Below are 16,876 nucleotides of genomic sequence, written 5' to 3'. Positions count from 1 at the left end.
CGCTTTTCAAAACTGAAAGGGTATTATTGTGAAGATGATAAAAAGATAATTTTTATTAAAAAGAACAGTACAAAAACACAATGTATATTAAAAGGCATCAATGCTCTTTTTCTACATGCTTTTACTTATAAATATGTTCCAGAACACAGAAACAAAGATCATATGACAATATATTTTTTCCTATAGACCTGGTTCTTATCACAGATATAAATCACATGGTAGAAAAGGATTACACAATAATATAATCATGCTTTTCAAATAAAACTCAAATAACTTTTAGAAAAGCCAAATGATTTGTATACAAAGATGTCTCATTTAAAATCACTAGCAATACCCAAAGGTATGCTGCAAATAATTTAAATTTAAATGTATAAAAACACAACACAATTCAAATTAACTGTAATTAAGCATTTTAATAATCTATTTGGCATTTCCCTAAATCAAATAATATCAAGTAAAAAGGTAGTATTTACATTTTCTTCTTATTGCTTACCTGAAGAAACTACTACCATATTAGTATATTCATAGTTTTGGGGGTAAAACATTGCATTCACCTTTTGGTATACAGTCCCTTGAAAAAATACTAGTTTGACAGTATAGTGAAATGTTTGCATATTAGTATGGAAAAGGGTAAAAAATATTTTAACACTGCCAGAGATTCTAATATGAACTACCGTATCATATACCAGTATTTTCTCTTGAGGTACTCACTCATTCTCTCAAGACAAATTCAATAGAAAAGGAAAGTATTTTTTTGAAGAACCCCACACTGCACACATGTACAACATTTCCATCATACTTCTACATTAGCACTGAACTAGAAAGCATGAAGATGAACAAACACATCAGTGATAATACTGGAAGTTTTAGTGTCATTTGGCTTTGTAAAGTGGAGTAGTTACTATTATTGGGGAAGAAAATCTAATAATATGCATGTAACTGATTTTCATTCACAAAGAAAAAAACATCTTGGACTAGAAATTAACCACTGGGTAAGTATCTAAATATGATCCTTTTTAGTAAATTGGTGGTAGCAAAGAAGTTAATAAAATTTAATCAAATCAATACCTGATATCACAGGTGGGTTCTCAAGCAATCCAGTACATAATCTGAATCACTAAGGATTATTACATTTGGTATCATTAGAGCATAAAATGTCCATATTAAGTGAAATTAAGACTGGGACTATTTTAAAAGCAGGCTCAGTATCCTACTTATTTTTACTTCCTCAGGCTTTGTCATAATGCCTAGCAGAGAGAAAGCCCAAAGAAAGTATTCAAACTACATAAGCAAATTTCTTAGCTGAGATTTTCTACTTGGCTGCAAAAGATTTTTTAAAATTGATAGCAATGTTCCATATATACATATATACATACACACATATATATCTTCAAGATTTTTTGAGCACACAATGATAATTTAACTTTCTCTCTTTTTTTTTTTTTTTTCTTTTTAAGGCTACACCTGTGGCATATGGAAGCTCCCAGGCTAGGGGTTGAATTAGAACTGCAGCTGCTGCCCTAAGCCATTGCCATAGCAATGCCGGACCTGAGCTGTTATCTGCAACCTACACAGCAGCTTGCAGCAACGGTGGATCCTTAACCCACTGAGCAAGACCAGGATGAAACCCATATCCTCAAGGGCATTATATTGGGTTCTTAACCCGCTAAGCCACAATGGGGACTCCTAATTCTTGATGACTTAGGTCATCACTATGAACCAGTTATTATTTCATATTTTACAGCAGATTATATGATCCTATATTAAGCGGTTATTACCAATTACTAGTATCTTTGGACTCCTAAAATATGCTTTTGTAGGTTTTTTCAATTGTTTACCAATACTTCCTGCAACTGTAATAAATCTGCCTTAAGTACTCTTGTCCTAATTAAAAGCACCTGCTACTAGTCAGCATCCCATCTTCATTACAAAAACTGCTTCAAGGAGTTCCCATGTGGCACAGTGGATTGAGGATCTGGTGCTATCATGGCAGTGGCTTGGGTCGCTGCTGTGACATCGGTTTGATCACTGGCCTGGGAACCTCCACATGCTGCAGGCATGGCAGAACTACAGATCTATTTAGATTCCTTTTTACTCTCTGATAGACTTTGGGTTAATTTACCTTCAATATATAATGATCATTTTTATCTTTTCCTACAATGCTTGATAAAATGATAGGAAAGTTTCAATCCTTTCAGTTTTTGATGATATTTTTTCCCAGTTCACAAAAGGTATTGAACTATTCTATCTTTAAATTTTAGGGGCTTTCCAAAGCTTTTGATATCTTATGTAATGTAATAAAACCAAATGACATGGAGCTCAATTTTTGACCTTAAGCACTCCATGGATTGAAATTCAATTTTCCAGAATTCTTGGCAGTGAAATACAGTAAAGTAACTATTACATAGAAAATAATGCAAATTTGCTTGGGGCCTTGAAAAATATTTTCCATTTAAATTGTTACTCAGGTTGGAATAAGTATGTGTGATAATTCAGAACAGTTTAAGGCAAATTATAAAAGCCACACTATGAAGCTCCAACTATAGAAGGATCTGTCACCTAGTTCAATTTTTGGAAGCTCACTCCATGCTGGGAGTATGCAGCATTAATTCTCTGGCTGATTTAAAAATACAACACTTACCGCTTTTAATTGGAACTTTCCTTGGAAGAAAGATGTTCAAATATTGTTTTTAATGAAAATTTCCTTGATGTGATACATTCTATGACAAACTGCAGTAAGTTGAAACTTAGTAAGTACAATTAACATGGGTTAAAATCTAGTTCTTAGTTGAGCATAGTAGTTATTAAATTGCAAAAAAAAAAAATGCCCATAATTAAGACTTACCACAGACAAATGAAGATAATGCATTCTCAGACAATAATTCAGTGACAACAGTCAACTGAAGCTTTATCTTACAAGTCAGCTATTGTTCTGTTTCATATTTCCTGTCATCTTTTTTTCCTATTATTTTGAACATTTAATATTTGATTCTTCATACAGTCCATGTGTTATCTACCCTCCCACTTTACTCCCAAACTATAATATATAAACATGTGATTAAGGGAAGTGAAGGAAGTGTCTGGAGTGTTGGTGACCTGTGAATAAAAAAAAAAAACCCTTGAAAATAAAATAAAAGATTAAGTCTGTTATAAAAGGACAGGAGCTAGACCAACCAAATCCTGCTTAAAATTAAAATTTTTTCACCAGGGTTGGGGATAAAAATCTGAAGCTCTTTGTAAGTGAATTCTTTGAGGATAAGGACTATGTTTCAGTCTCTGAATTTTTTTTTTTTTTTTTTTTGCTTTTTAGGGCTGCACCCATGGTATATGGAGGTTGCCAGGCTAGGAGTTCAATCGGAGCTACAAGTGCCCACCTAAGCCACAGCCACAGCCACATCAGATCTGAGTCACATCTGAGACCTACTCACTCCATAGCTCACGGCAACACCAGATCTTTAACCCACTGGGCAAGGCCAGGGGTTGAAACCGCAATCTCAAGGTTCTTAGTCAGATTCATTTCTGCTGAGCCACAATGAGAACTCCCAGTCTCTGGATTTTTACCAAGTTCCCTAGTACTATGCACAGCACAGAGAAGACAATGAGTAAGTATTAGTCGTATGAATAAAACTAGAATATGACATATATAGAAATTTATTTTATTTGTTGTAGAGGGTTTCCAAAAGGTTATTTAAATTTTTTGAAAGCTTTAAACATGACTATTTAAAGTAACCCCTCCAACAGCTGAGATAGTTTTCAGCTTTGTCAACCATTAATTTACCAAAATATGTAGAATAAGAAAATAAGATACATAATGATGTAATTGTTGAAAAACTTAAAATTAATTTAAGGACAAGTTAGAGATTACTGCAACCATATTTACAATTAAAACCATTACATCAGTTAATTAGGGCATTTGCAAGATTCTGAATGAATCTAAAGTTCCCTACACTGTAGTAAAATGGAATTTTTTACTCTAAATAGATGGCTATAAAATAATTTTGATTTGATTCCTCACTGTAAGCAAATGCTATATGGAGGGAAGAGGGAAAAATCCCATAATCCTATACTATAGGAGAGTAAAATTTCTTTGTTACAGATGTTAGAAAATAAGATTAATATATAATAATTTCTTTGCCTTATATAAAGCTTTTACTATATGCAAGTATGTTTTGGGGGTTCATATAAACTCATATAAGTGAAGTTTCATACATAAACTGACTATATTTTACCATTTACCTATGTATCATTCCTTACCATATCTTTACTTTTAAAGAATACATTACATTTCTAAAAATGACAAAGAAAATACATATACAACCATATTATTTATAATTTCATTTCCTGTACTAAAGGTAAAAGGTAAACGGTGAACATATTTAAAAGAGGCCACAAATCATAATGGATTGAAGATAGCTGAGATGGATCTGAATTCTTTTAACTATCTTATAGAATCATAAAGGGTAAAGGTTAATACTGCTATTTACAAGTCCCATCAAATACAAATCTTAATTAGAAATATATGATATATATAATTAGAAATAAAATACTCTCAATCATGAAATTTGGTGTATGATTTCACTGATTTCTTAACTTTCAAAACATCAACTTGTCTTCTCCCCATAGTAAGTTGGCAGCAGCAGACAAAATAAAAGAATAGGGCCCTGAGCAAACACAAGACATATGTCAGGGTTTTGCAATTTTTGTACAACTGACATTTGGGGCCAGACAATTCTTTGTTGTGGGGGGATGTCATGTGCATTGCAGAATCATTGCAATGTAGAATATTTTTAGTAGCACTATTGGCTTCTATTCATTAAGTGCCAGTACCACCTCTTCAACTATGTCAATCACCTCTTCAACTATGTCTTCAGACACTGCAAAAAGTCTCACTAGGGTGGTGGGCACAAAATCATTCCTCAATGATAACCACAGCCTTTAAAAACTGTGTGACCAAAAACTGTACTGTCACCACCTCTAAGGTTCTGATTTCTCTAATGTTTGATCTAGCTAATGCACGGCCTCTGGTTGGGCAAGAGAAGTACTATTAGTGTATAATGAATTTAAATTATTTTAAGACATAGTAACAACTTTATTCATGTCTTAAAATTCCTTTCCAATTCTTTTAAACCTACTTTTGACATATTGTAATTATTCTGCACATATTTTCCACATGTTTTTAAAATGTAACATTTCACAAATATTTCCATGTAGAAACAAACGATCTACAAAATATTTTATTTTACTAGCCACATATATACCACTGTTTAATATCTTGTTTGGTCAATCATCTCCCTACTCTTGGACACACGGGCCAAAATGGGCCAAAATTTCCAAATTTCCACTATTACAGATAGTCAGTTTTAAAGCTTTCTTACACACTGAATATGAAATTTAGAAAAATTTTAAGTCTGTCTTAAATCCTGCTTAGTGTTGAGGTACTTAACTGTTGAAAGATAAATTAGAAAGATACGGTCTTATTTTTATTTATTTACTTATTTTGTCTTTTTAGGGCTACATATCTAAGTACCCAAGCTAGGGGTCAGACTGGAACTACAGCTGCTGGCCAAGCCACAGTCATGCCAGATCCAAGGCTCAACTACCACCTAGGCTGCAGCTTGCAGAAACACCAGATCCTTAACCCACTGAGTGGAACCCATATCTTCATGGGTACTAGTTGAGTTCCTAACCAGGTGGGCCACAACAGGAATTCTGGGTCTTATATTTTAAATTTTAGTTTATGTATATTGATAAGACTATCATTTATCATTTTATAATCCAGACAAGGTTTTTTTTTTTTTCTTTTTTGCCAAATGTTCCTTTTCCTTATACCTGATATCTATGCGGATTTTTCATTATCAAAGAAAAAAGACAAGCCTCTTTGAAGATCTAAACTATGATATAAAACATAAGGAAATTAAAAAAATATGATAAAAAAAGAGGGCACATGAAAAATTAAGAAATTATAAACATTTCCGTAATAACCCCAAATCTTTCAATTTCGCTTATTTAGGTAGCAAAAATGTCCAATAAATTTCAAAAATAATAGGATCAGAAAAATTTATCAGTATCTTTATCTTTCTAGAAAACTAATATATTTCTTAAATTAAAAGGCTTATTTTCCAAATAAATAAGCAAAATGCAACCTTTATCTCTTAACTAAAACCACAAAAATCCTATAATCCAAATAGTAATGAGATAGACAAAATTAAAGGATTTTGTCAAGTTACAGACTTGTATTTATCTCAACCAGAATGTGTTCCTTTAAACAAATATCAGGTAGACAACTGACAGAGCACTGGAAGATGTAAAGGACGTTAGGCCCTCTGTGAATAAATGCCTAAATGAAGTAATGGGATCAAGTGAACTAAAGTAAACTCAAGAAAATTAAATCATTTTCTCTCTTCACATAGCAGAATTAGTTATCTTGCAAGAATGAGTAAACAATCTAGGTTTTAAAAGATTGCACATCTTTCAATACAATGAGTGGCTCAATGGCAAAATCTCTAAGAGATTAAGAAAAGTTTTATAGTGGAATGTTGACCTGGATGAGGAAATGGGATAATTCTTCCTTGTTGCTTTGGTAGGAAAAATTATCTGGAAAGGCTCTGCAGAGAAGAAGCCCCCAAAATCAGCATGGTGTTTAAATGAATTAATGTTAAAAACCTCTATCACATACATAATTTCTATCTTTAGTAATGGCATTTATGACAACCAAATGTTTATATGGCTTTGTTATTGAAGCCATTACTGCAGATATGAAAGCTGATGAATAATTATTTTGACTCTAAGTTCTATTTTAGTTTTGACAGGGGAAAATCAATATTAATCTTCATTTTTCTGGCAATGGTGAAGGAAGCTCACTAGGAGAGTAATAAGTCAAAATGCCTATCATTATCAGCAAGCTCATATATTTCATTATTAAGAAAATTCCTCAGGTCTTTACCATAAGCCCAGTTCCAATAATATAACTGCTTGCTTTGTAATCTACAGAATATCAGCTAGGGAAAGTACAGGACACACACAAGAAATGACAGGCTGACAATGAAGAGACAGAACAAAAGATACAAACAAAAACCTTCAAAATACAGAGCATAAAAGTTTTTCAGTAAATGTCCTAATTAGAGTTGTTGACATCAATAGATTTTTAGAATATGTGTACAAATATAAATATTAATAATGATCTTTGAGTTATCAAGAAAGGGTTAAATTGCAGTATAGTATAAGGAGGCAGGAAATTTTTTCATTAAATGATTAAAATAAGAGTTTTAGTACTAAAGATTTAGGCTTCAGTGTTGTGGAAAAATCAGTTAAGTGGAACTCCTTATTCCCAAATGATGCCAGACAAATAAATGAATATTCAATACTAATATAAATATTCAATAAAGTTAACTACTACAATTAATGTCTATCATACTATTAGCTTTTGTAAAAAACAAGGAATAACAATGAGATGCAAACTTCTATTGTCCTAAAAGTCTTAACTTTTCCTTTAGGCTGTGTGGTCATTTTCATTGATAAGTTGTTCATGAAAATAATGTTTTAGTCAGTTTAAATTAGGGGAAGTAGCCTGTATGATGGTAATCTCAATAAGATTATCCCCAGTAAGTATAGTTCCAAGAATTTCTCTTTCTTGAAGAGCAGAAAACATATTTTAATACTAATACGCAAGTACCAAGGGTCATGGACAAGTTAAAAAGTTAGAAACACAAGATCTAACCTATTAAAACCTACACATAACCTAAAATTTTCTGATAATCATGCCTCTGGGACTATAGTGTCAAGTATTTGTAATTTATGTTTTCTTCTACTCTTTTACCTGTTCCTGAGAGGGAATGCACTATGCTTATACCTCATACCACTGACAGAAGTGAGGTGTACAGCTTTACAGAAAAACTCTACGATGCCTGCAAAAGTCTTTTTCTCTTACAATACTTACCGTAAGTAAGTATTCAAGTCAGTTATGCTTAAAGCTACCCATTAAAAACAAATAAAACCCTAATTTATAATATGGGAACAAATTAAGATGCATGTTTATTAACTGAAGCATAAAAACCAATTAGGAAATTTTCTTAACAGAATGTGTTTAGAATCATGAAGCAGGGGAGTTCCTGTCGTGGCTCAGTGGTTAACGAATCCGACTAGGAACCATGAGGTTGCGGGTTCAATCTCTGGCCTTGCTCAGTGGGTTAAGGATCCAGCGTTGCCGTGAGCTGTGGTGTAGGTTGCAGACGAGGCTCGGATCCCGCGTTGCTGTGGCTCTGGTGTAGGCCAGTGACTACAGCTCTGATTGGACCCCTAGCCTGGGAACCTCCATGTGCTGTGGGACGGCCCAAGAAATGGCAAAAAGACAAAAAAAAAAAAAATCACGAAGTAGGAACGACTCACTAAAAATTAATGGCTTCTGCCAAAAAAAACTAAATAACACCCTGATTAAAAAATTATCCTTTCTGGAGTTCCCATTGTGGAGCAGTGGAAACAAATCCAACTAGGAATCAATCATGAGGTTGTGGGTTCGATCCCTGGCCTCACACAGTGGGTTAAGGATCTGGTGTTAATGTGAGCTGTGGTGTAGGTTGCAGATGTGGCTCAGATCCAGTGTTGCTGTGGCTGTGGTGTAGACCAGCAGCTATAGCTGTGACTGGACCCCTAGCCTGGGAACCTCCATATGCCACGGGTGCGTCCCTAAAAAGCGAAAAAAAAACAAAAACAAAAAGGATTATTCTTTCCTATTAAAGAACAGAATTAGCTCTTTATGAGCATACACATAAAATACATTTTAAAAAAACTTTTGGCTGAGGAGAAAATATTCTAATATACAGTTTGAGGAATATAGCACAGACATAAATTTTAAAACAACACTTAGGGTACATTCTACATCAAGGGAATGTTCATATACCAAACACTACTAAATAATGCATTATTATTATACACTATTTCATATGTGTTTGAAAATCTAGGATCTAAACCATTTTAATGCAAATATTTCTAAAACACAGTTTTCTGCATTCTCAGATTGTATATTGTACATAATGTATACTGAACATAATGTTTTCTTGTTAATTGATTGTTATTAATATGAACATCATCCCATCTCTTGGCTGTAATGATACGCTAAGGGGCAGCATATATGAGAGACTTACGAAATGCTTAAGGTTGTCTTACCCCTGTATTAAATGACCTCAGAAGACTGTACTTCTATGGTACTTTAGCTTCCTCCCTTCAGAGTTCTACTGGTATGTCCTTTCTGAACAGCATATAAAATGACTTATAAATCTGCTGATATGAAGCTTGCTATATCACTATATTTATTCTCACATTAATTCTAGATTAACAGGTTATAAGCAAAGACCTAAAGGTGGCTTTATGGCATTCCTAAGACATAAAACAAGGGATTTTTTTTAATGACAACTGATTTTTTTTCAATGCTTCAAGCCTTCCCCATTTATTTATTGGTGTGTAATTGTGTTTCAAATCTGTGATAACAACTATAAATATCAGTTAAATGGCTGTTACTGATTTAATGAATAATATAATTGTTTTACCAAATATTGAATGAGTAAAAACAATGCCCTTATACTTTATTTTCTCAAGAACAGTAAAAAGTGAAGGTAAAGATTGTAAATTTAGTATAGTGAAAGTTAAAAAAAGACCTTCAGCTGATAAAGGTTCTTAAAAAAGACACACTGTTAAGCATGTATCAAAAACATCTGGGGCAAAATGAAACAATTTACATATGCTATTTAGGGCACAGCTAATTAAAATTTTGTTATTTAGCAATAAACTTTCATAAAAAGCATATAATTACTAATTAAGAATATCTGCTAGGTAAGCATTACCCAAAAAACTACCAGAGAACAACCAACCGGTATAATGGGAAATATCTAAAACTATAACTGATATAAACCAGGCAAACAAAATTAATTTACTTGCCCCGGTACCATTTTTGTCTATTAGAAATGAAAACTAGACCACATAGGAGAAATAAAAGAAACAATGTTTCTATTTTTCATCACAAATTTTTATGTAGTTCAGGATAACAAGATAAAAAAAGGCTTTAGATAAAAGCAGGAATAAATTTTAATGCTGACAATAATAGACAGAACTTTTGGATTAACACCTACCGATTTTTTTCTACTGTTTTCCAGATCTTTGAGTTCATTCTCGATTTTTGTGATTAATTCCCTGAGTTCATCAAGATTAGTGCAAATAAGCTAAAATAAAACACAAAAACACAGCTTGATAACACATAATATAAAACACCCAAAATGTGGTAACAGAAGTTGTTTCAACACACACTGAATTCACAACTATTTGTCTTTGTAACAGCAAAAAGCAAAGAAAGCTCCACAGTTTATATTTTAAAAAGATATTTTTAAAGATATTTACTTGTTATGATGTATGAACTTCAGGCTTAGTATAAAATTAGCTGAAATGTCAACATTGGTGGTTTCATCCCACATTCCCAACTTTCAGTTTGCTTTATAATCCAGGTACTTTTTTTTTCCCCAACATTCTTAACTGTCAGCCCAGAATGACAAAGATCTGGAAACTCACCCTAGATTTCACAGGTTACTAAATCACCTTAACAAATGCTTCATCAAGCAGTGTCCTAGCAGGTGAATAAACGCACCCCCGGAGAACTATCATTTTACCTTTGCTTTGGTTTGCTAACTATACAATTTAACAAATTGCATTATTCCTGTTGGGACTGCTAATAAAGAGGAAATTCACCTATATGACTATATTCTAAGAAGGTGAATGGCCAAAACAACTGGTCTTTAGCTAGTAATTATTAATCAAACTAGTATGGCTTAATTACCAAAGTTCTAAACAGGAAATGCCAGTAACAACAAAAATATTAGTAACTACATTTCCTGTTTTTAAAAAATTATGCTGAGCTTTTCCACTTAGTTCAATATATTTAACTTTTTCCTAAAATTATTTAAGTTTATATTTTAAAAAAATCCTTGTGAAACAGAAATAGAAGATTTCTAAAACAGAGCTGAAAACACAGAGTAAAAGTTTTAGATTAATGAAGTCTTATTATATTGTTTATACTGTGTAATAATGGAAAATACTAATTAAGCTATTAATTCACAATTATTGTTTAAAAAATCAGTCTCATATTTCTTACGTTCATTAATTGCTCATAAGGATGTTGTTTTCCTAAAAGGCATATTTTCTTTTAAAAGAAAACAAAACCAAAGCAAAAGTGGGTTATAACAAGATCATTCCTAGTGACTACTGTGTAAAAAAAATGACAGACTAGGTGCCCCTAACACTTTATCATTAGGTTGAATCATATGACATCATTGATATTCCTCTGATCTACAAAAATGGTGTTACGGTTCAAACTAATAGACCATGAAAAAAATTATCACCCATAATATAGATTATAATTAGTATTAATAGTTACTAGAAACATAAACATAATTTAAAAGTCACAGAACTGACAAAGTAGGGAAACATGTATTTCAGTAACCCAAATTAAACAGTATGTGAACAATGCAACAGGACAGTAGAGCTGATATTTCTTATATACTTCACGTTACCATTTGCCAAATCTAGAATTATGGAAGAAATGCACATGTTTAAGTAGTGGACTGGCCAACTTGTAAGTGCTCTAGACTCAGATAATGTCCTCAACTTCTATTCTATCTACAAAGCCTCAGAACAATACTGGCCCTACACCAGGTTTCTAGTAAGTACTCATGGGAACTAAATTTCCTATTGTATAACCTGCTATATGACCACCATTTCAAATTTGCCACAGAGTTTGCAGAGATTACACTCTTCTCAGTGAACTTGTATTTTAGTTAGGATCACAGTACAGATTTCTCATCTGCACATATGGCAAAGCTCAGAGGAATTTTCACTTGCATCTCAGCTATCTCACTATACAAGGAATAAGGGTACATCTATAGAAACTTACAGTAACAATGAAAACACATACCCCTAACACATAAATACATCCTAAAAATGTAAAATCTTTTAATTAACAGTTAGTCATGAGATCAGCAAATTATTTGTATTGCATTTAAGGGAACATATAACACAGCTCTGATGTCAAACCAGGGATAATTTCCATATCTTAAGAGCCATATAAAATAACACTTTCACATGTTTTACCTAGTTAGGAAGCTGTACTAAATCAGTGCTTCTCAAACTTAAATGTAAGAATCACCTGGGAATCTTGTTAAAATGTTAGAATGTAGTTTTTGATTTAGTAGGTCTGAGGTGGGACCTAGGATTCTGCATTTGTAACAAGTCCCAGGTACGGTCCGCAGATTACACTTTTGAGCAATAAGGTAAGATATGGTTATGGATTACAAACCTGCATGGCTACTGAAACATTCTGGTAGTACAAAACTAAATAAGTATGAGAATTCAAAAAGATTAATTTCCAAATAGGGGATGGAATACTGAATTAAATTCACAACAAATTGTTAAAAAAAAAAGACATGACTAAAAAAAAAGACATGACTAAAAAAAAAAGACATGACTCAAACATATATTTTGTTGATTTTAAGGGTCAAAATATTTTTTGAAGCAATATTTACTTTGAAGTTATCTTAAAATAACTTAATATCTACATAACAATTTCTATTCTTTATATACTCATACCTCTCTTTACATATAGATCTAATACCTAATAGATACTCAACATATGGAATCAAGATTATAAAATTCCTGTATAAAACTATCATTCTAATTTTGTTGCTGATATTAAGGGGAAAATAATTTGATTTATGCCAATTCTGTCATATACACACTCTATCCCTTCTCTTTACAAAATAAGGTGTAACTGTGGCTTTTAAACTCAACTCAGATTCAAATGGTGCTTTATATAGAATCAATCCAATAAGAAAAGTTCAACTTAATAAGGAGAGCAGATGGATTTTTTTGAACAAAGCAAAACACATTATTAAGACTGCCTTCTCATTACCTTAAATTGGAAAAACATAGCTAAGGCTCAGAGCCTCCAGGGGTGAAAAGGAAAGCTCCAGAATGGCTCAGATTACAGTCAGTCACACTGCCAACACTCATGAGAGGAGGTTTAGCCATACTGCAGAGGTTAACAAGAGTTTTACCCTCCAAGAACAACCTCTTCGAAGGCTGTTACACTCTCCTTCAAATTAACCTTTCACTTGATGCAACCCATGACACAGTCACAAAATCATAAATCTTAAGAGCCAAAAGGGGTTTAAAAAAATGTAGTTTCATCCAAACGCTGGTCAAGGCTAAAAAGGTGTATCTCTAATTCATATATAAGCTAATCAAAATTAACAGAGCTAAAGTAACCTAAGATGGAACTGGTAGAACCTAGGACCCAACCTCCTCCTACTCTATCATATTCTTTAAGGGTTCATTCTAAATAAAACAAAAGAAAAAAAATGAACAATAACTGAACATGTATTATAGTTTTAGGATTCAATTTATACCTAAGCTTTCATTTCTATTAAATGGTAAATAAAAGGCCCTCTTTCCAATTCAAGAAACAAAATGTGTATATAGTGGAGGAGGAGTGGTCCCATAGAGATCAAAAAAACTCCCTAACTACACTTCAGAAAAATTACAAAGTAATCAATCCTTATTTTATCACTACTTCAAGGTAGAATATTATGTCCTTTGGGTGTAAGCTTAATAGATTTGAGAGATATTTACTTTATTAGTTCCAAAAAGGACACAGGTAGTATACAAAAGTAAAACATAGTAAATTAACAAAGGCAAAACAATGCAGAAAAGTCAAAATGAATATGTCCAAATAAAATGGATCACATTTACTACCATTCTAATAAAACACTCATATAATTATAAAAATTATAAGCAAAACACTAAATACATGATGTAAATTCAAAATCCATATTATATTTAAACTAAAACTATATCTGTTAAAACTATGGGAACAGGAAAATTCCTTCTCACTTTTTGTGATCACCATACCAGCAATAATGATTACTTCAACATCTGCAAATAAAGATATATGTGACATGACAAGTAAGTCTGATTAACAAGTTAAAACATGTTTATACCACTAAATAATTAAAACCAATGTTTCTCTCAATGTACTATATTTAAAAACTGAAAAAAATTTAAGGGGGAAATAAAACCCCATGGTGTTAAAAGTGAAATGAAAAACTGAAGTTGAAAATAATCATTTTCCAAATATAATGGAAAAAAATAAAAATCACTATAAAAAAGAAAAAAAGAAAATACGCATTGTAAGTAGCAATTCAAAATAACAATACAATCAAAAGGTCTTTAACTTAGGGATGCAGTTAAACTTTAATTTTGGTCCCAATTTGACACATTGAGGACAGTACTTTATTTATCCCTTAGTTTCTCTATTGGTTAAGTGGAGAAATAGTTTTTTCAGAGGTATGAAGTACCAGTGAGTTTATGTGAGTTTATGCTTATGTTTCAAAATAATACCACAGTGGGAGTTCTTCTGTGACAATGGGTTGGGGATCTAGTGTTGTCACTGCAGAGGCTTGGGTCTGATCCCTGGCCTGGGAACTTCTGCATGCCACAGGCAAAGCAAAAAAAAAAACAAAAAACAAAAAAAAAAACAAACCCACACAAAAAAACTACTATGTAAGTCTTAGTCAAAGCTGGATTCTGGATTTCCTTTGCAAAGCTTTTAGAATAAATCACACACAAGAAACAGGAGCAGGTACACATTACATGAAAGATTTGGTTACCAATGAACAGCAGAGTCATGGTAACTAAGGCTTTTAAAAAATTAAAAACTTATTGAGACTCGACAAATTAAGTTTTAAGAATACTTTCTATGACTATTATGATGGTGTACAAAAAGAGAATTCACATATTAGATTTCTCTCTCAAATATTAAACAAATTAGGAGTTCCCGTCGTGGCGCAGTGGTTAACGAATCCGACTAGGAACCATGAGGTTGCGGGTTCGGTCCCTGCCCTTGCTCAGTGGGTTAACGATCCGGCGTTGCCGTGAGCTGTGGTGTAGGTTGCAGTCGCGGCTCGGATCCCAAGTTGCTGTGGCTCTGGCGTAGGCCGGTGGCTACAGCTCCGATTCAACCCCTAGCCTGGGAACCTCCATATGCCGCGGGAGCGGCCCAAGAAATAGCAACAACAACAACAACAAAAAAAAAAGACAAAAAGACAAAAAAAAAAAAAAAAAAAAAAAAAATTAAACAAATTAAAATGAATGGCTTTAGGATAAAAATGAGCTTTTATTAAGAAAAATCAATATTCCCTTTTCAGTCTAATAGTCTTTCTTACATTACAAAAAACTGATAAAGGAAAATAAAAAAATAAGTCAATTTAACAAACTAATCAATAACTATTAAATCTGACATAAAAGATTAAATCACCAACATGTTGAAGACTAAAAATAAAAATATTTCTTGTCTTTTTGCAACTAGTGCTCAGTAGAAAACACAACAAACCCCTTAGATGTCAAATGTATAACCCACCATAAGACTACGGAGTAGGGAGGGTGAAGCATAAGTTTTCCCTCTAGTAAAATATAATGAGGCAGGTAATATTTCTTGGTTTTTCACTTTTCAAATTCTTATAGGCTTAATTATGAAATTCATGATTTATAAATTAGACCAAATCTGAGACTTATTTCAAGGCCTTAAGTTGCTGGAAAAAATGGTTAAGGTCAGTAACATATCTCTTAAATCAATTTTTAATGGACTTTGCTACTCATAAACATAGTATTTTTTTGTCTGAAGCATCTGGCATGCTTATTTGAAAAAATAAATAAGAATAATAAAACAGTAAGCTCTATCGTTTAAATCTTCACAAGAACCCTATAAAGTGGGAACTATTATGACCCCATTGTACAGATGAGGAACTGGAAGCACTGACAGGTTAAGTAACTTACCCAAGGTTATAGAGTTAGTGCTAAGATAGCACTCGACCTCAAGTAGTGTGGTTCCAGAATCTACCTGCTCAAGTGCTATCCAAATTACTGATACCCACCTAGACCCACCAAATCAAGGATGGACCCTAAGAGGATGAAACTCAGGATTTTTTATTTGTAACAAAAGCATCGGATTCTTTTTATACCATCTAAAATTTGAGAACCACTGACATAACTTCTAGGAAAAAGTGGCACAGATATGATTAGTGCTATTATAACATTCAAACATAAATACAATAGGCCTTTGCCTACCATATACACTTTAAACAGAGGTGGGATGAAGTTTAGGTATTAGTTATGTATTTAAACAAACATGGATTCTGCTAAAGCAAACAGGTTGACGACTTTGACTTCCAGCTTTAAAAAAGTCAACACATACTATCAAATTAAAACATAGTTGAGGTTAAAACGGCATTCACTTTTAAAATTCACTAGAACTTAAAAAAACAACACTACACAATTTAATTCCTGTATACGTTTCTGAGGTGCTAAATGTCATATTGCTAGAGCTTTTGAGAAGGAAATAAATACACTTATTTGTTATATAATAACCAGTCTTCTTAAATGTGGGAGACTTTCAAATAATGAAACTATAAAGAATTATTTTGAGGTAAAACTAAGTTTTGCATGTAACACAAAGTTTAATAATAGCTAATACTTTAGTTCTTCACTTATTTGAAGCAAATGACCTATTTTGGGGGAGATAACTGTCAATTTTCTTTTTGAAAAAATATCATGGTATTCATATTATAAACAAGGTATAAGAACAACTTTTCTCACAAGTCTATTCCCCATTCCTAGCCACACACACACACACACACCCAGCTCCCTCTCTCTCAAGGACACCTTAAGAACCAGGAATAGGACTTTATTTGTTTATTTTAAACACTTCAATCTAGCAAAACATGTACTTTTGACCTTAAGTTTCTGAGTAGTAAGCAAATGATTGGTAACTAACTAAAAACATCCC

At 32.7% G+C, this 16,876-nt stretch overlaps 1 protein-coding gene across 4 annotated transcripts in view; it reads right to left on the bottom strand.

Moving 5' to 3' along the window:
- The window catches only part of KIAA2026 (KIAA2026 ortholog), a 113,237-nt gene that overhangs the window by 16,995 nt on the left and 79,366 nt on the right, over nt 1-16,876 (bottom strand). For 3 of the 4 annotated variants that reach the window (XM_003121915.5, XM_021063912.1, XM_013993582.2), the window contains one exon: nt 10,122-10,211. The exons of the other annotated variant lie outside the window; for it this stretch is intronic. In XM_003121915.5, coding sequence (XP_003121963.3) covers nt 10,122-10,211 — 90 coding nt within the window. The remainder of the gene's footprint in view (nt 1-10,121; nt 10,212-16,876) is intronic. 4 annotated transcript variants of the gene reach the window in all.

This window comes from Sus scrofa, chromosome 1 (genome assembly GCF_000003025.6).
Source record: "Sus scrofa isolate TJ Tabasco breed Duroc chromosome 1, Sscrofa11.1, whole genome shotgun sequence".
NCBI classification, from domain to species: domain Eukaryota; kingdom Metazoa; phylum Chordata; class Mammalia; order Artiodactyla; family Suidae; genus Sus; species Sus scrofa.
This window is presented reverse-complemented; position numbering and strand designations above follow the sequence as displayed.